The sequence below is a fragment of the Anomaloglossus baeobatrachus genome, chromosome 5 (genome assembly GCF_048569485.1).
Source record: "Anomaloglossus baeobatrachus isolate aAnoBae1 chromosome 5, aAnoBae1.hap1, whole genome shotgun sequence".
In the NCBI taxonomy this organism is placed as follows: Eukaryota; Metazoa; Chordata; class Amphibia; order Anura; family Aromobatidae; genus Anomaloglossus; species Anomaloglossus baeobatrachus.
This window is the reverse complement of record NC_134357.1, coordinates 58631832-58653016: the sequence shown is the minus strand read 5'-3', so window position 1 is coordinate 58653016 and position 21185 is coordinate 58631832. Positions and strand designations below refer to the sequence as shown.

General features: G+C 45.6%; 1 protein-coding gene across 2 annotated transcripts in view; it reads left to right on the top strand.

The window, feature by feature from the left end:
• Nucleotides 1–21185, top strand: part of CFAP46 (cilia and flagella associated protein 46) — a 370852-nt gene that overhangs the window by 337558 nt on the left and 12109 nt on the right. For both annotated transcript variants that reach the window (XM_075348545.1, XM_075348544.1), the window contains exons 51-56: nt 339–503; nt 7441–7520; nt 8215–8275; nt 10770–10805; nt 11106–11208; nt 14309–14421. In XM_075348545.1, the coding sequence (XP_075204660.1) occupies nt 339–503; nt 7441–7520; nt 8215–8275; nt 10770–10805; nt 11106–11208; nt 14309–14421 (558 nt within the window). The remainder of the gene's footprint in view (nt 1–338; nt 504–7440; nt 7521–8214; nt 8276–10769; nt 10806–11105; nt 11209–14308; nt 14422–21185) is intronic.

The following is a 21185-nucleotide window of genomic DNA, read 5'->3' as shown; positions in this document are numbered from 1 at the left end:
TAAGTGACATAGCTAATCAGGAGCGACATCATATTGTGATTTTTATTTGTGAAACATGAACACAACCAAAATTACGATGTAGCCCCAGCCTTATTGGTCAGGATTAGTGTGTGCACAGGGCCGTTCGTAGATGACGTTCTTCATCATACCCAATGGAGTTACGATGCACAATCATAAATCCGTAAGATAGACCATAGTTTTGCGCCTCTTCTTTTTTCTATATAAGTTAGATTTTTTTTTAGGGGATTGTAACAGGGGAAAATTCTTCTCTATTCCATGGCCTGTTTTAAAAACCTGCACATTTTTCGACTCTAATCCAGTTGTTTCACTTTTTTCAGGTGCATCAGTGGACGGGGGAGATTGTATTATTTTGCTGGCTGATAAATCACTTCAGCATTTACCATTAGAGGCTCTAGGTGTTTTCATGGACGATGGGGTCAACTCTGTGTCAAGAGACTTCTCACTTCAATTATTGTACAACAGGATTCATAGAGATCACACAGGTAACAATGAAATGATGGTGTCACCGCTGTGCTGTCAGTATACCAACTGAAAGGAGATCACAGGGTAATGCACAAAGTGATGTCATAGGATAGAGAAAATACTTGTAATGATAACACAGTGGAAAAGAAGAGCACAGAATGATGTCACAATGAAGGACAATGCACACAGAGATGTCACATGAAAGGATAATGCACACAGAGATGTCACAAAGGAGAATGCACACAGGGATGTCACAATGAAAGGATAATGCACACAGGGATGTCACAATGAAGGATAATACACACAGGGATGTCACAATGAAGGATAATGCACACAGGGATGTCACAATGAAGGATAATGCACACAGGGATGTCACAATGAAGGATAATACACACAGGGATGTCACAATGAAGGATAATGCACACAGGGATGTCACAATGAAGGATAATGCACACAGGGATGTCACAATGAAGGATAATACACACAGGGATGTCACAATGAAGGATAATGCACACAGGGATGTAACAATGAAGGATAATACACACAGGGATGTCACATGAAAGGATAATGCACACAGAGATGTCACAATGAAGGATAATACACACAGGGATGTCACATGAAAGGATAATACACACAGAGATGTCACAATGAAGGATAATACACACAGGGATGTCACATGAAAGGATAATGCACACAGGGATGTAACAATGAAGGATAATACACACAGGGATGTCACATGAAAGGATAATGCACACAGGGATGTCACAATGAAAGGATAATACACACCGGGATGTCACAATGAAGGATAATACACACAGGGATGTAACAATGAAGGATAATACACACAGGGATGTCACATGAAAGGATAATGCACACAGAGATGTCACAAAGGATAATGCACACAGGGATGTCACAATGAAGGATAATGCACACAGGGATGTAACAATGAAGGATAATGCACACAGAGATGTCACAAAGGATAATGCACACAGGGATGTCACAATGAAGGATAATGCACACAGAGATGTCACAAAGGATAATGCACACAGGGATGTCACAATGACAGGATAATGCACACAGGGATGTCACAATGAAAGGATAATACACACAGGGATATCACAATGAAGGATAATACACACCGGGATGTCACAATGAAGGATAATGCACACAGGGATGTCACAATGAAAGGATAATACACACAGGGATATCACAATGAAGGATAATACACACAGGGATGTCACAATGAAGGATAATGCACACAGGGATGTCACAATGAAAGGATAATACACACAGGGATATCACAATGAAGGATAATACACACCGGGATGTCACAATGAAGGATAATGCACACAGGGATGTCACAATGAAGGATAATGCACACAGGGGTTGTCACAATGAAAGGATAATACACAGAGAGATGTCACAGTACACAGAAAATACACGCCATGATATCACAGAGGAAGAATAGCGCAATAATAATATCACAATGGAAGGATAGTAGATATATAGATGTCACAATACAGGAATATATCACACAGTGATGTCACAATACAGAGAAAATTGACTTAATTATGCCACAATGAAAAAATAGTTCACACAGTGATGTCACAATATAGGGACAAATCACACAGTGATGTCACAATATAGGGATAAATCACACAGTGATGTCACAATATAGGGATAAATCACAGTGATGTCACAATATAGGGATAAATCACACTGTGATGTCACAGTAAATACAGAAAATACACATTATTATATCACAGTGGAAGGATAGTAGATATGTAGCTGTCATAATACAGATATAAATCACACAGTGATGTCACACTAAAGAAAAAATACACAATGATATCACAGTGGAAAAATAGTGCACACAGTGATGTCACAGAATAGGAATAAATCACACAGAGATGTCACAGTACACGGATAATACACACAGTGATGTCACAGTATGAAGAAAATGCACATAATTATATTACCATGGAAAGATAGTAGGTACAGTATATAGATGTCATAATACAGGAATATATCACACAGTGATGTTACAGTACAGAGGAGATGCACGTAATTATAACTGTCATGCGGTGTTCGGTTTCACACTCATAGGGTGCCGCTACTGTGTTGGACTCTGTTCACATTATAGAGTCTGACAGGCAACGTGAGGTCTTAGTTGCTCAGCCTGAACCAGGTGTCAGCTGATTCATTACCACTGCTCCCCAGCCCTGCAGGAGTTAATGTTTGTGGATTTGTGTGCTCCTAGGAGCAGGTGGCTAATTACCACCCACAGCTGTCTCTTTCCTATTTAAGGTATGGGAGCCTGTGTTTCTGAGCCCATAAAAGCTTCAGCTTAGCTCCAGAGATTCCGGTCTTTGTGGTGATCTTGTTCTTAGTGATCTGTAGTTGCTATTTTGAGTGGTGTGGACGTTTCCCTGTTGTGCATTTATTTCCTTCCTTTTTTTTTTTTATTCCCCTGTACATGTATAGTCTCTCCTTTAGGTTTGAGTGCAGTGTGTACAGGTTTTTGTTCTCCCTTGTCCGTGTCATTTCTGTGGGGTTTTGTTACTGTATTTCCAGCCTGCCCCAAGGGTGGGGGAGAGAGGGATTAAGATCAGGGCTCGGACAAGATCAGGGTCACACTGGAGGCTCAGGCCTCGCTACCACAAAGCGTACCTCTGAGATAAGGGACAGCAGATGGTCTCAAGCCTAAGGGCCAGCTTAGGAGCCCCTGTTCTGTCATTTCATACCCTCTGACAATATCACAATGGAAAATAGTGCACACAGTGATATCACAATATATGAATAATACATAGTAATGTCACAGTATAGAGAAAATGCACATTATTACAGTTAGGTCCAGAAATATTTGGACAGTGACACAATTTTGGCGAGTTGGGCTCTGCATGCCACCACATTGGATTTGAAATGAAACCTCTACAACAGAATTCAAGTGCAGATTGTAACGTTTAATTTGAAGGTTTGAACAAAAATATCTGATAGAAATTGTAGGAATTGTACACATTTCTTTACAAACACTCCACATTTTAGGAGGTCAAAAGTAATTGGACAAATAAACCAAACCCATACAAAATATTTTTATTTTCAATATTTTGTTGCGAATCCTTTGGAGGCAATCACTGCCTTAAGTCTGGAACCCATGGACATCACCAAACGCTGGGTTTCCTCCTTCTTAATGCTTTGCCAGGCCTTTACAGCCGCAGCCTTCAGGTCTTGCTTGTTTGTGGGTCTTTCCGTCTTAAGTCTGGACTTGAGCAAGTGAAATGCATGCTCAATTGGGTTAAGATCTGGTGATTGACTTGGCCATTGCAGAATGTTCCACTTTTTTGCACTCATGAACTCCTGGGTAGCTTTGGCTGTATGCTTGGGGTCATTGTCCATCTGTACTATGAAGCGTCGTCCGATCAACTTTGCGGCATTTGGCTGAATCTGGGCTGAAAGTATATCCCGGTACACTTCAGAATTCATCCGGCTACTCTTGTCTGCTGTTATGTCATCAATAAACACAAGTGACCCAGTGCCATTGAAAGCCATGCATGCCCATGCCATCACGTTGCCTCCACCATGTTTTACAGAGGATGTGGTGTGCCTTGGATCATGTGCCGTTCCCTTTCTTCTCCAAACTTTTTTCTTCCCATCATTCTGGTACAGGTTGATCTTGGTCTCATCTGTCCATAGAATACTTTTCCAGAACTGAGCTGGCTTCATGAGGTGTTTTTCAGCAAATTTAACTCTGGCCTGTCTATTTTTGGAATTGATGAATGGTTTGCATCTAGATGTGAACCCTTTGTATTTACTTTCATGGAGTCTTCTCTTTACTGTTGACTTAGAGACAGATGCACCTACTTCACTGAGAGTGTTCTGGACTTCAGTTGATGTTGTGAACGGGTTCTTCTTCACCAAAGAACGTATGCGGCGATCATCCACCACTGTTGTCATCCGTGGACACCCAGGCCTTTTTGAGTTCCCAAGCTCACCAGTCAATTCCTTTTTTCTCAGAATGTACCCGACTGTTGATTTTGCTACTCCAAGCATGTCTGCTATCTCTCTGATGGATTTTTTCTTTTTTTTCAGCCTCAGGATGTTCTGCTTCACCTCATTTGAGAGTTCCTTAGACCGCATGTTGTCTGGTCACAGCAACAGCTTCCAAATGCAAAACCACACACCTGTAATCAACCCCAGACCTTTTAACTACTTCATTGATTACAGGTTAACGAGGGAGACGCCTTCAGAGTGAATTGCAGCCCTTAGAGTCCCTTGTCCAATTACTTTTGGTTCCTTTAAAAAGAGGAGGCTATGCATTACAGAGCTATGATTCTTAAACCCTTTCTCCGATTTGGATGTGAAAACTCTCATATTGCAGCTGGGAGTGTGCACTTTCAGCCCATATTATATATATAATTGTATTTCTGAACATGTTTTTGTAAACAGCTAAAATAACAAAACTTGTGTCACTGTCCAAATATTTCTGGACCTAACTGTATATCACAATGGGTGGGTAGTGCACATAGTAATGTCACAATACAGTACAAATATAATGCACACAATGATGTCATACTACAGAGAAAATGCCTGTAATGATATCACAAGGAAATGATAAAGCACATAGTTATGTCACAATACAAGGATAATCATAGGGTGGTGTCTCACCAGTGATGTCACTGCTATGTAAGTAATACACAAATTGATGTCACAATCAGTAGATAACACCTACAGTGATGTCACAGCTATGGAATCACACACACACAATGATGTCAGAATTAGGAGATAATGAATGCAATGATGTCATGGTACTGAAATAATAGACAGAAATAATTTATTATGAGAGCATGCAAAAAGTGATGTCACAACAAAGGGATAATACACAGTGATGTCACAGCGAAGTGATGGTGAAGTCACAGTGTATTTATTGACACAATGATGTCAGACTTTGCACTGCTCACATCATCTTTGTTTCTGCCTTAAGTGTATATCGCAGTGAACCTCCAATAGGTGAATACCACTCTATAGGCTCACATCAGCCATTGAATCCTATTGAAAAAATTTACACAATTAACGTTTTTTATTGTGCTCCTCGGCCTATTGAAGCTTAGTATATACACCTTCCTATAACAATGCTTATTAACCCAGACTGTGTTTGAGGGACACTCTTGTGGCATACAAAGGTACTCAGGGGCTATGGAGATTTTCTCAATGTGCATGATAAGCCTGTGCAAAGAATAAAATGCAAGTCTTTGCTGATGACACCAAACTATGTAGGATATTAACAACTAACCTTGATAGTACAATATTACAAAAAGATCTGGATAAGATGTCAGAATGGGCAGATACTTGGCAAATGAGATTTAATGTGGATAAATGTAAAGTAATGCACCTAGGACGGAGTAATCCTATAACTGTGTATACATTAAATGGAAGTAAACTAGTAAAGTGTATGAATGGCTCTCACTTGCGGTTAAAAGAAAGTTTTCGGATGTAGTGTGTCCAAAAAAAAATCCTCCCTTCCTCTCGCCGGAAATGTTTATGGCTGGCAGTATCCAGGCCCGAACACGTCAGTCATTGACTTTTAATAATGCTGGTTACTCGTGTCAAGCTCGTCCGAGCATCTGATTAGCTTGAATCGGTTTACAGTGTTGCTCCGTTCCTCTTCTCACCCATATGACGGCAATTCTACCTCACCAGATCACACTGGGCTTAATGGGTGACTTGGAAGTGACTTAAAGGGAACCTGTCACCACTGTTTTGGCCTATAAGCTGCGGCCACCACCACCGGGCTCTTATATACAGCATTCTAGCATGTTGCATATAAGAGCCCGGGCCACTGTGAGAACATTAAAAACACTTTATAATACTTACCTAACGGTCGCGCAGTTGGCCATATGGGTGTCTCTGTTCTCCGGTGTTGGCTCCTCCTCTTTCGGCCATTTTTGTCCTCTTTCTGAATCCTGTGTACATGATGCATCTACGTCATACACACTCGCCGGTCCTGTGCAGGCGCACTACAATACTTTGATCTGTCCTGCTCAGGGCAGATCAAAGTGCGCCTGCTCAGGACCTGAATGCCGGCGAGTGTGGATGACGTTGGACGCGTCATGCACCGCGGGTAGAGAAGAAGGAGGACGAAGATGGCCGAAAGAGGCGGCCCTGGACAACGGAGACGCCCATATGGCCAACCGCGCAACCGTTAAATAAGTATTATAAAGTGTTTTTTACGTTCTACACAGCGGCCTGGGCTCTTATATACAGCATGTTAGAATGCTGTATATAAGAGCCCGGTGGTGGTGGCCGCAGCTTATGGGCCAAAAAAGTGGTGACCGGTTCTTTAACTCTGCAGAGTCAGAACTTGACTCCATATTCTTCTATTGTATAAGAGACTCCCAGCTCACACCTGGACCCCTGTGTGATCCGGTGAGTCAAAATTGCAGTCAGAATTGCAATCATATTGATGAGAAGAGAGACCGAGCAGCGCTGGAAACTGGAGAAGACTACACTTGGTGCGTATATTTATTACCACACTTACATTACACTACCTATACACTTGAACAGATTTAGGCAATAAAGTTTTGTGGGAGCGCCTCTTCACATAGTTGTATTCTTCTTATATTTATATTAATAGTTATTACAATTAGGCTCTAAATGTTCATCAGGTCACATTTTTACATAATAGAGAACCAATTTGCTTTGTGTGTGTAGCTGTAAATCTTTAATGGAAACAAGATAAGTCTACACCATGTGTATTGATCAGAGCCAGCATGTATGGATGCATAGAGTTTTGCGTCTCCTTGATAAAAGCACAGCGGTGTCAGATGAATCCCTTTATTTGCCAGCTTAGGCTTTGTATGTGCGATCTGTGCAACGGATATTAACAATTAATGACTAGACTTGATGGGTTGACATCAAGAAACCATTTTCTGACTTATTCTCTCTGTTGATTGTCTTCAGAAGAAGCAGAAGTAAAGAGAGATGTGAAGAGCGCAAAAGAATCCAAACAGAGAGGGGAACAGAAGAAGAACATAAAAACCGTGAGCGCACCACCTCCATATATGAATGAGCGCGGTGTAGAGGATGCGTGAACCGCTGACATGTGACACCAAAGTGATTGATGGAGAATCCACCGCCTTTGTTCTCGCTTGATGGAGTTGAGGATGTTCAGCGGAGATGAGGCCCCCTGTGCCATAATAATCCATATTACAGCATTTCACAGATTATTGTTTTCATTCTATCCAGTATCACACTAGCTCACATACATTACCCAACGTCATCATCATGGGAACATACGGCCAAGATTCAGTTACTGATCTGGAGCTGTTCTTTCTACTACAACAATGTTCAGCCGATGTTACTGACTCTGGTCGCCCGGTCACAGGACCTACTTGACAGTTTTGTTAGTGCCCTGTCTGGGTTAGTACATAAGGGCCATAAGTAGCAAACAAGGCAAAATCCCAGCTCTACTGTGTGCAGAAAAATGTAGGTAGAAAATCCAAGGGTAAAATATCAGACATGACCTGTCATGTGCAAAAATCCATAAATAACCATGTAGAGCTACGCGTTTCAGAACTATCCTTACTCCGAAGTAGGATCTTATCACTGCCAAAACGTGCACTGGCAACTAAAACTCTGAACAATGACGGACAATTGTGAACTAGAAATGACAGCATTTTGGTACTTTTAAGTATGTGCTAAGTAACAATGACCTTGATTTCTTATATGTTGCAGGTGCCCATTAATCGTGCTCTACCAGCGAACTGCATAGCAGTGGACACTCATGGCTTTAAATGTATCCTCTATCCTTTATCAGGACGTTTTGCCCAAAAATGTCAGGGATGTGCATATAAGAGAGGAAAACCTCATCAAAGATCAAAATCTCAACCCCCTCACTATTATTCCTAAAAATGCAGTTCTTATATGCATCCTGTCACCAAGTAACAAAGGGTCAACAAGCAACTCAAAGGCACTTTGCACACTACGACATCGCAGCTGCGATGTCGGTGGGGTCAAATCGAAAGTGACGCACATCCAGCGTCGCAGTCGATATCGTAGTGTGTAAATCCTTTTTGATACGATTAAGGAGTGCAAAAACGTCCAAATCGTATCATCGGTGTAGCGTCGGTCATTTCCATAATTTCGGAAGGACCGATGTTACGATGTTGTTCCTCGTTCCTGCGGCAGCACACATCGCTGTGTGTGAAGCCGCAAGACCGAGGAACATCTCCTTACCTGCGGCTCACGCCGGCTATGCGGAAGGAAGGAGGTGGGCGGGATGTTTATGTCCCGCTCAGCTCCGCCCCTCCGCTTCTATTGGCCGCCTGCCGTGTGACGTCGCTATGACGCCGCACGACCCGCCCCCTTAATAAGGAGGCGGTTCGCCGGCCAGAGCGACATCGCAGGGCAGGTAAGTGCATGTGAAGCTGCCGTAGCGATAATGTTCGCTACGGCAGCTATCACAAGATATCGCAGCTGCGACGGGGGCAGTGACTATCGCGCTCGGCATCGCTAGCATCAGCTTACGATGTCGTAGTGTGCAAAGTGCCCCAAAGAGTCACAAATATAACAAATCATAAAGCAAAAAAGTAACATGCATACAATGAGGACCACATCCTGAAAATACACAAAATAGGTTGCTTTATTAACATATCATACAAAAATACAACAAAGGCCAAAAACAAATTTAAAGCATGAATACTTGTATGTTACCATTAACCTGCCCCAAGCATAATGAAGAGAATGGTGGGAGGGGGAATTACACTTATTCTAAAGAAAAAATATGAGTTCAACAGCCGAGGGGTAAACGATTGGGTGTGTCCTGGAGAGCAAGGGGCTTTATTTGTCTTGGAGAGTAAACGATTTGGGGTGTCTTTGATGGTAAGCGTATGAGACAATACCCATACTGTCATGCAGTGTTCAGGTCCACACTCGCGGAGTGCCACGGTGGCGTCGGACTCTGTTCACATTGCAGAGTCTGACAGGCAACCTGATCTCTTCTAGATGTTTAGCGTCAGCCGGGTGTTGGCTGAGTCTTTTCCACTGCTTTTCATTTTTGCAAGAGTAAATTCTTGTGGAGTGGTGTGCGGCTCCTTGAGACTCAGGTTGCTAATTCCTGTTCAGCTGTCTCCCTATTTAAGGTTTTGTAGTCTGCTTGTTGCTGCCGATAATAGCTTATGCTCCTGTGATTCCGGTCTTTTTGGCAAACCTATTCTTGGTGACCAGTAGTTTGCTGTTTGAGTGGTGTAGAAGTTTCACTGTTGTGCGTTTACTGCCTTCTTTATCTTTTATTCCCTCCCGTACACGTATAGTCTTTCCTTTCTGTTTGTGTGCACTATGTACAAGTTTTCTTTATTTCTTCTGTTCGTGTCATTTAGTGGGGTTTGTTACGGTGTGTCCAGCCCGCTCCAAGGTTTGGGGAGTCGGGGAGTAAGAACAGGGCTCAAACAGGACTCAGGGTCACGTTGGCAGCTCAGACCTTGCAACCTTCAAGCGTACCTCTGAGATAAGGGACAGCGCAGGTGTCCCTAGTTAACCTGTTCATACCCTGTGATACATATCCCTGGACACATTATGTCGTTTGCACCTCAGGACCCATCAGTTCTCTAGGACACACCATTTTGTTTGCTACCGGAGACATTGGGTCATTTATTCCTCTTGATATAGCAGGTCATTTGCTCCCCCCAAGACACACCAGGTCGTTCACTTGTGCTTTTTAATCACTTTTTTCCTAGCTGTCATATTGCTGATTATATTTATTCCACTGCTGTGTTTTTTCTAACTTTACTTCTTTAATATTTTATCAGCCTTTATTTCATTGTTTTATGTTTTCTTTGATATTTTATCAGCCTTCATATTGTTGTTCTATGTGACGGACGACCATTGCTAATTGTATCTGATGCTCCGAGTGATTTTCTGAACCTGTATTATTCTCCCGCATTGTATCAATCAAATTTTTGAGTTGGGGAATCGTCCGTTCCACTTCCCCGTATTTATTTTTTTTCGATAATGTTGGGTAGGGGTCGGTGATATCACCATGTACCGTATATATGTTTTTCATTGTTTGTCTTTACTTTCATTGTTTGTGACTTACTTAGTGTATTTTCGGGATGCACTGTCCTTTTTTATTCGTGTCCCTTTCTTTGCTTGATGGCATCCAGTAGTAACGGATGAACCATGGCCGATCCCGGTCTTCATAGGTACACACATGGGAATAAATGGAGAGTTTAGAAGAATGTAACTCTTTGCATTGTTCTTAATAACAGCGCTTCCTTAACTCTAATTATTAGATATTGTGGATCCTTACAATGACATAAGAGAACCAGGTGAGGGATGTATAATAGCATTATAACATTATGCACGGTATGTTTGTATTTCTCTTTGTGTATTTGTGCAGTAATGACGGCTCTATAGACAATGCCTTTCTCTCTTCCACTGAAAAGCCCAGTAAATTATACATTTCTCTGCATTGATTTACGTATGGATTTATTAACGCCTAATGTTGGTAAATACATAAGACCCCTGATCCCTAATTTACTTTACACATGCTAGACCATACAGAATAAAAAGGTCGGTATCCAGGAGCTCAAAAACTCAATTTTCTATTCCCTTTTGTCTCTTTTCAGAAACGCTGAGCCCGGTCTATACAATGAATGAGCTCCTTGTAAAATACAGCCAGCAATTTGCCGCTAATTGGGAAGGAATTACAGGCATTTCGCACGTGCCCAGGTTGGTGCTAAGCTGAGGATACCACAATTGGCTTTTTAGTGTCAATACAAGCGAGTCAATGCGGTTTATTGTCATATGTTAATTATTTTTAGGCGACTGTTTTATTGACATTTGTGCAGTCGATGCTTCGCACCTCAGTTTGCAATGTAAGGGTATATTGAAGGTCACAGGAAAGTTTATTGTAACTTTTCAGTTGTTAATTTCATAAAATTTTCCAAACAGATTAACTTAGAAACTAGTTTCTGAATTTTGGGGTATTGTGGCGCCCCTACTAGCAGAAAGCCCATAAACACCCCACCCCTCATCCCAGCTTACAGTCGAAAAACCTCCTTTGCTCGAAGATCTACAGAGATCACCTTGTCTTTGGCAGATGGACGCACACAGTTTATCTAAGTATCTCAGTTAGGCCTAAGACACACGGCATGAAAATCGGAGCGATAAAACATCGCATTCCACTTGGAGCAATATTAGCCTACGTGCCAGCACCCATGAGCGATTATTTTCTCAGCCCTAATCGGACTGAGAAAACAATCGCAGCATGCTGCGGGTGTAATGTGATCCTTGTTTCTCTCGCACCCATTCAAGTCTATGGGGCAGGAGAAACATCGCATTGCACTCGCAATACACCGGTGTTCCGCGAGTGAAGGGCGAGAATGGCAATAGCTGGATAAATCCCTCCCCTCCTCAGTGCCGGCCCACCCCTCCTCAGTGCCGGCCCACCCCTCCTCATTGCCGGCCCGCCCCTCCTCAGTGCCGGCCCACCCCCCGCAGCTGTGGTCGGATCGCATGATCGGACCTCAGTCGCAGTAACACTAGCATGCCACTCGGCTCCTGCTGTGCTGCCAGCGTGAGCCTAGTGTCATGCGAGGATCGCAGCAGTCCCCCGTGTGGCCCCGGCCTTATATAAATTTTGTCTATGTAGCAGCAACACAGTATAAAATTGATGTGTTCAATGATCGCTTGAACTTTAGCGCCCTCAGATCACCGTTCTATTTCTTTGTATGTTGCACCGCACGCTATAATAATGTGCAGAAAATAGAATAAAAAAATACACAATCAGAAGATAGAAGCAATGTAGACTAAATATATACATTTCAACGTCTGTTTCTATCTATCAAAAATAATATAGGTGATATATTTTGTTAAAGGAAATACCACCAGTATCTGAAAGGTGATTCGTCACTTCTGGTGGATGTAGTATCCGTATCGGCTGTGCCGCCTTCTTCAGATCAGACGCAGAGACGACACTTGTAAGGTTATGTGCGCACATTGAGTATTTGGTGCAGAAATGTTCTGCATCACATCTAGACCTTCTGGCAAAAAAATGCACCAAAAATACATGCATTTTTCTTAAAAGGGAACCTGTCAGTTCTAGATGCATTTTGCTAATCCCTGCCTAACTGTCCCTGTATCTAGTAGTATAGATAAAGAGATCTTTAGAAAAAGTATTTCCAAAGATCCTTTATGTTATGCTAAGGACTAGTTGCAAGGGTATTTTTCCCCCCAACTAGTCCACCCTCAGTGCTAACATGCTATTCAGTGCCCACTGCCCAGCGTCATCAGTGGTTAGTCATGTACTTGTGTCTGTTGTCACTGCCTCTCTGATGCCGAATTTAGGCTCAGTGTTCATTATCAAAAGTGACCGTACTTCTGGTCATGCACACAATGAAGCCGGATATACGCGTCCCAGCTTCAGAGAGGTCTAGTGCAAATGACCACGACTTCTGATCATGCGCACTTACCTAAACCCGGCATCTGAGAAGCGGTGATAATGGTCACAGGTACGCACCTCACCGCTGATGACGCTTGGTAATGGGCATTGAATAGCATGTTAGCACACCCCTGTGGGTGTGCTAAAATGCTAAGAGGGCAGACTGGCCAGGGGGAAAAAAAACGCCCTTGTGACTAGTCCCTGTGCTCATTAGCATATTATAAAGGATCTTTAGAAATACTTTTTCTAAAGATCCCTTTATCTATGCTACTAGATACAGGGACGGTTAGGCAGGGATTAGCAATATACACCCAGAACTGCTTGTGGCTCTGGGTGCATATTGGACCTGATAGGATCCCTTTAAAGTCAATGGAAGGGCTAAAGAATGTACCAAGAATTGACATGCTGTAGATTATTTTCTGCACCAAATCTGCAAGGAAAAAATAAGCAATGTTTGCACAGCACTTCAGGATTCTCTTTGATTTTGCTGGCATAAAGATAGGCATCTAGATTGGTGTGAAATCTGAACCAAATCTGCATCAAAAACGCGCTGTGCGCACACAGCCTAATAATTGTGTTATATGGAGCCTGGAGGACTGAATGATTACATGATGGTCTCTACCATATTCCTAAGTCTATGTTGTATTTGTCATTAGCTTGCAGATTGATCTGTGCAGACCATTCGTAGGGAAAGGTTTTACTTTATTTAAGGCTGCTTTACACGGTACGACCGATTGTGCAATTTCACAATCGATCGTACCCGCCCCCGTCCTTTTTGTGTCACGGGAAAATCGCTGCCCGTGGCGCACAAAGTCGGTAACCCCCCGTCACACGTACTTACCTCTCGTGCGACCTCGCTGTGGGCGGCGAACGTCCACTTCCTGGAGTGGGAGGGACGTTCGGCGTCACAGCGACGTCACACGGCCGCCCTCCAATAGAAGCGGAGGGGCGGAGATGAGCGGGACGTAAACATCCCGCCCACCTCCTTCCTTCCACATAGCCGGCGAGAGCTGCGGGTCGCAGGTAAGCGATGTTCATCGTTCCCGGGGTGTCACACGGAGCAGCGTGTGCTACCCCGGGAACGATGAACAATTAAAGTAAACGATATTATGAAACCTAATGAGCAGTACACGACTCACGATTTGTGAGCGATACTGCGTCGCTAGGAGGTGTCACACAGGCCGGCATCGCAAGCAATGCCGGATGTGCGTCACAAAAACCGTGACCCCGACGATCTATCGCACGATAGATCTTCTGGTGTAAAGCAGCCTTAAGGTTCATTTTGACATAAAAATATATGACCCTAATATTCCCTGGAAGTGCGACCCTATACATGTGATCTCAAGGAGACTAGTCTTTTGGTTACCTCTTTTTTTTTTTTGTCTTTAGCCATGCGGAGTGGGAAGGCCTGATGACGAGCGGCAGTGCTTTTATCTTCTATGGGACCGAGAGGCTTTTAGCACATATATTACTAGACAAATTTCTGGCTATGGATTTCACAGGTGAGGATGAAATATTCTTCTTGTCTTGTATGGTCAGAGATGCCAGTCATGTCAGCCATGGCGAGCTCCACGGAGACTTGTCTTATAGACTGTCCATCATATGACTATATTGATTTGAAGAGATGTGTTCTCTAACAAAGGAGGATCCATAATGCCCATAGATAACATAGACAAACTATTGATTTGAAAAGGCATTGTCCAATACTCCACCTCTTCTCACACGGAGCTGCGACAGAATGAAACACTTAGTGCAGGGCGTCCAAACAGGGGAACGTCCTCTACATAGGAGAACCTATGGATAAAAAGGTATTCTCCATTATGGGTAAGCGCTTTATTACACTTAAGTTTAGGAGAATTTAACCCATTAGCTCTTCAGTCTATCTATCCTGTTAACTAAATGGATTTCTTATTTGTGGTGTTGCCGGAGGCATAACTTGAAGCACCTGAATTTATAAGAAGGTGCCTCCAGCAATCTGTGTCATTTGCACTGTTTCTGATATGTTTTTATTGAAAGGACAATCCTGTATCAGAAAACTGTTAAAAGGGGTTCTCCACAAACAAAGTACATTATAATCAGTACATCTTGGAATAATAATAATTTCCACAATTGGATGTCATTAAAAATAATGTTCCTGTGCTGAGATAATCTTAGCTATATGTCCCTGCTGTGTACTGTGTAATGGCTGTGTCTGACCGTACAGGGACATGGTCTGATCCTACCATATCTCCTGGGCAGGGGAAGACGCAAACGAGAGTATACAGATAACACAGCACGGGATCACAGCTGATTATTTCTGGAAAAAAAAATGTCCTCAATTTAAACTTGTTTTACCTCACAGAAAGAATCAGTTGCGATCCCATGCTGTCCTGTCTGTATACTTTTAAATTTTCTCTACTGCCTAGGATCTATAAACAAAAAGAATATGTTATCACAGCTCACCTAGACCTATGTATCCCAAATGGTGGACAGTGCCAGGCACATCAGGCCGGATCCTGGTGTAACAACGATGATCAAGAGAAGTGGAAAAAGCCAGCAACCATCTGGGAAAAACTTTGAAGCTTTATTGGGAAAAATCCATAAAAGCTTAGCATGTAGACAAGGGTCTACGCGTTTCAGGCCGAACATGGAACTAGCTTTTAATCATGACAACATGTTTTTCCAAGATGGTTGCTGGCTTTTTCCACTTCTCTTGATCATTGCCTAGGTATATCCGGCCATGTTCCTGCACAGTCAGACACAGCCATTACACAGGGACACATTTTTAAGATTATCTCGGGACAGGAACATAGTTTTTTAACCCATCCAGTTGTGGAAATTATTATCATTCTAAGTTCTATTAATTAAAATGGACTTTCTTTGTGGGGAAAACCCCTTTAAAGTTGTTGACTACTGCACATTAATGTGCACAGGGAGCTAAAACAAAAAAACGTATATTTTTTTATTCATTTAACCTGAGGTGGAAAGTGACTGACCGAGACGCCTTATTATTGATGGAGTGAGGGCACACTTAAGGCCGCTTTACACGCTGCGATATCACTATTGATATCGCTAGCGTGCGTACCCGCCCCCATCGGTTGTGCGTCACGGGCAAATCGCTGCCCGTGGCGCACAACATCGCTAATACCCGTCACACTACTTACCTGCCTAGCGACGTCGCTGTGACCGGCGAACCGCCTCTTTTCTAAGGGGACGGTTCGTGCGGCGTCACAGCGACGTCACTAAGCGGGCACCGAATAGCAGAGGAGGGGCGGAGATGAGCGGGACATAACATCCCGCCCACCTCCTTTCTTCCTCATTGCCGGCGGCCGCAGGTAAGGTGAGGTTCTTCGTTCCTGCGGTGTCATACATAATGATGTGTGCTGCCTCAGGAACGATGAACAACATCGTACCTGCAGCAGCAACGATAATTGGGAATAGGGGAGCATGTCAGGGATTAGCGATTCTGCACGATTTTGAGACCTTTTTCGATCGCTCGTAAGTGTCACACGCAACGACATCGCTAACGGCGCCGGATGTGCGTCACGAATTCCGTGACCCCAACGACATCGCTTTAGCGATGTCGCTGCGTGTAAAGCAACCTTTATTTTCGGAAGAGACCATAGAGACCTCTCAGCTTTGATGAAAACCAGGCACATGTCTTCTCTAAGCCGAGCTTCATTTCTGAGTTATTGCATTTCAAGGATCAATATTTTGTAGAATGAGATGGCTCGTCGTCATAACCGTTGTGCAGAAGGCATCGGTGAGCAGCGGACCGCTGAGAACTGGTCCAGCAAGTTACAAAAATGGCTGTAAAATTCTACCAGGCGTTCAGATGGCGCAAACCACGTGTAGTCGTGATGAATCCGTCATTCTACTTTTCTTTTTGTGCATTATTAGAATTCACAGCGTTACGATAATACGGATCCTTTACCCGCTCACCACTAATCACATCACAAGAGCACAAACCCTTATGAAAACCTTTGCAAAGTAAAAGTGATGTTGTTGCCCGTAGCAACCTAGCACATTGCAGCTTTCATTTAAAAAAAAGAGCTCTAGAATGTTGAGATCTGGAATCTGATTGGTTGTCGTAATCCACTGCTCTATTCATATTCTTTATCAGTTTTGTCTGCAGCATTTTGGTAAATGACCAGAGTTTACAGCATGTGAATTTAATTTTAACCAGTTCACATAACTAAGCAAATGAAACTCCACAAATATAATCATGGGCTGCCCCTTGTAACCTGTCCCTTCATAGATCACTCAGCTCCAGACATCTGCTGAAAGAGGGAGTGTGTCACGATGACTTTGGGATAGCGGAAAACGAGGACCCCTAAGCTGTCCATCAAGCTAGGGGACTATACTCTATCCCTAATATCAGAGATACTCCTAATGGTGGAGAGGCCTGAGTATCCTTCCTTGCCCTGCTCCTGACCAGTCCTGATCTAATTCACCCTCCCTCAGGAAGGGACGGGACAGGAGTGTGTTGAAACCACACCTAAAGACAGACAAGGAAATAAACAAAACTCTGTCACACAGCACGCACACGCAAAGGTAAAGATAACAGATTCAGGAGGAAAACAAGAGAAGGAAGGAAGTAGAAAACAACAAGGGTAAACTCTACAACTGCACCAAGCAAAAAGCACAACTTTCACCAGAGAGAGTCTGGGACAGACCAACACATAATAAATTATAGCTGGCATGTGTAGAAGGATCCCAACAGTATAAATAGGAGGAGAGCAGATGTGATAGGTCTCCCCACAACATGTGATTAAAGGAGCAAGCAGATTAGCAGAGATTAACTCTTGTTAGCCTGGCTATGAATCAGGACATAGCAGGGTGACGCCTGAGTCTGCCTGTGTTGATCCCAAACACTAGAGAAACCATCAACCGGACTGTCAGAATCTGCAATGTGAACAGAGTCCAATGCTGCCAGGACAGTCAGCAAACTTTGTGCAAAGCTCTGTGTGACAGAGTGACGGTATGAGCTGTTATTTTTGTCTCTCTAAACTGATTTTTAGCTCTGTCACCACATCAATAGGTCACTGTATGGTGGTGTTATATGGTCAGTATTTAATAGTTATTCGGTTACTCTGTAGTGGTATTATCTAGTGAATATTTAGTAGTGTTATTGAGTCACTGTATGGTAGTAGTATATACTGAATATAATATACGTAGTATTGTTCAGTTAGTTACACTGTGGCAATATTATATGGTCAGTTTACAACAGTATTATTCAGTCACTCTATATCAGTGATGGCGAACCTATGGCACGCACGCTGTCACCACACTGAGCCACGTTGAACTGCCGATGTGATCGCACCGGCAGTTCAACATGGTGTTTAGCAGAGGAGACATCTCACCTCCCTCTGACACGCCTCCTCTCCCGCAGGCCTGTTGCCTAGGAGACGGAGGAGCGTCACTCAGTAGGCGGCGCTGGTGTCTTGTGGTCGCGCGGTGGAGCTGCTGCTAGATGGTGAGTTTTTCTTTTTTTTTTTTTTTTTTTTAAAGCTGTTTGCGGCTGTGCCAAGGTGTGGGGGACAGTGCCAGCACGGGGAAAACATGGGAGCACGGGGGCATGGGGAGCACAGGGAAAACATGGGAGCACGGGGCACGGGGGAGCACGGGGAAAACATGGGGGCACGGGGAGCACGGGGAAAACATGGGGGCACGGGGAGCACGGGGAAAACATGGGAGCACGGGGAAAACATGGGAGCACGGGGAGCACGGGGAAAACATGGGAGCACGGGGGCACAGGGAGCACGGGGAAAACATGGGAGCACGGGGGCACGGGGAGAACGGGGTAAACATGGGAGCACGGGGGAAACATGGGAGCACGGGGAAAACATGGGAGCACGGGGGAAACATGGGAGCACGGGGAAAACATGGGAGCACGGGGCATGGGGAGCACGGGGGCACGGGGAGGACGGGGGAAACATGGGAGCACGGGGGCACGGGGAGCACGGGGTAAACATGGGAGCACGGGGGAAACATGGGAGCACGGGGGAAACATGGGAGCACGGGGAAAACATGGGAGCACGGGGGAAACATGGGAGCACGGGGAAAACATGGGAGCACGGGGCATGGGGAGCACGGGGGCACGGGGAGGACGGGGGAAACATGGGAGCACGGGGCATGGGGAGCACGGGGGAAACATGGGAGCACGGGGAGCACGGGGCATACAGACAGAGCACGGGGCATATAAACAGAACACGGGGCATATAAACAGCATGGGGCATACAGACAGAGCACGGGGCATACAGACAGAGCACGGGGCATACAGAGCACGGGGCATACAGAGCACGGGGCATGGAGAGCACGGGGCAAACATGGGAGCACGGGGCATACAGAGCACGGCGCATACAGAGCACGGGGCATACAGAGCACGGGGCATGGAGAGCACGGGGCATACAGAGCACGGGGCATACAGAGCACGGGGCATACAGACAAAGCACGGGGCATACAGACAAAGCACGGGGCATACAGAGCACGGGGCATACAGAGCACGGGGCAAACATGGAGAGCACGGGGCAAACAGAGCACGGGGCATACAGAGCACGGGGCATACAGACAGAGCACGGGGCAAACATGGAGAGCACGGGGCAAACATGGAGAGCACGGGGCAAACATGGAGAGCACGGGGCAAACATGGAGAGCACGGGGCAAACATGGAGAGCACGGGGCAAACAGAGCACAGGGCAAACATGGAGAGCACGGGGCATACAGAGCATGGGGCATACAGAGCACAGGGCACGGGAAGCACGGGGAAAACATGGGAGCACGAGGCATGGGAAGCACGGGGAAAACATGGGAGCACAGGGGAAACATGGGAGCACGGGGGAAACATGGGAGCATGGGGAGCACGGGGGAAACATGGGAGCACGGGGCATGGGGAGCACGGGGAAAACATGGGAGCATGGGGAGCACGGGGGAAACATGGGAGCACGGGGCACAGGGAGCACGGGGCATACAGACAGAGCACGGGGCATATAAACAGAACACGGGGCATACAGACAGAGCACGGGGCAAACATGGGAGCACGGGGCATACAGAGCACGGGGCATACAGAGCACGGGGCATACAGAGCACGGGGCATACAGAGCACGGGGCATACAGAGCACGGGGCATACAGAGCACGGGGCATGGAGAGCACGGGGCATACAGACAGAGCACGGGGCATACAGACAGAGCACGGGGCAAACATGGAGAGCACGGGGCAAACATGGAGAGCACGGGGCAAACATGGAGAGCACGGGGCAAACATGGAGAGCACGGGGCAAACATGGAGAGCACGAGGCAAACATGGAGAGCACGGGGCAAACATGGAGAGCACGGGGCAAACAGAGCACGGGGCAAACATGGAGAGCACGGGGCATACAGAGCACGGGGCATACAGAAAGAGCACGGGGCATACAGACAGAGCACGGGGCAAACATGGAGAGCACGGGGCAAACATGGAGAGCACGGGGCAAACATGGAGAGCACGGGGCAAACATGGAGAGCACGGGGCAAACATGGAGAGCACGGGGCAAACATGGAGAGCACGGGGCAAACAGAGCACTGGGCAAACATGGAGAGCACGGGGCATACAGAGCACGGGGCATACAGAAAGAGCACAGGGCATACAGAAAGAGCACGGGGCATACAGACAGAGCACGGGGCAAACATGGAGAGCACGGGGCAAACATGGAGAGCACGGGGCAAACATGGAGAGCACGGGGCATACAGAGCACGGGGCATACAGAGCACGGGGCATACAGAGCACGGGGCATACAGAGCACGGGGCATACAGAGCATGGGGCAAACAGAGCACGGGGCAAACAGAGCACGGGGCATACAGAGCACGGGGCATACAGACAGAGCACGGGGCAAACATGGAGAGCACGGGGCAAACATGGAGAGCACGGGGCAAACATGGAGAGCACGGGGCAAACATGGAGAGCACGGGGCAAACATGAAGAGCACGGGGCAAACATGGAGAGCACGGGGCAAACATGGAGAGCACGGGGCATACAGGCAGAGCACGGGGCAAACATGGAGAGCACGGGGCAAACATGGAGAGCACGGGGCAAACATGGAGAGCACGGGGCAAACATGGAGAGCACGGGGCATACAGAGCACGGGGCATACAGAGCACGGGGCATACAGAGCACAGGGCATACAGAGCATGGGGCAAACAGCACGGGGCAAACATGGAGAGCACGGGGCAAACATGGAGAGCACGGGGCAAACATGGAGAGCACGGGGCATACAGAAAGAGCACGGGGCATACAGACAGAGCACGGGG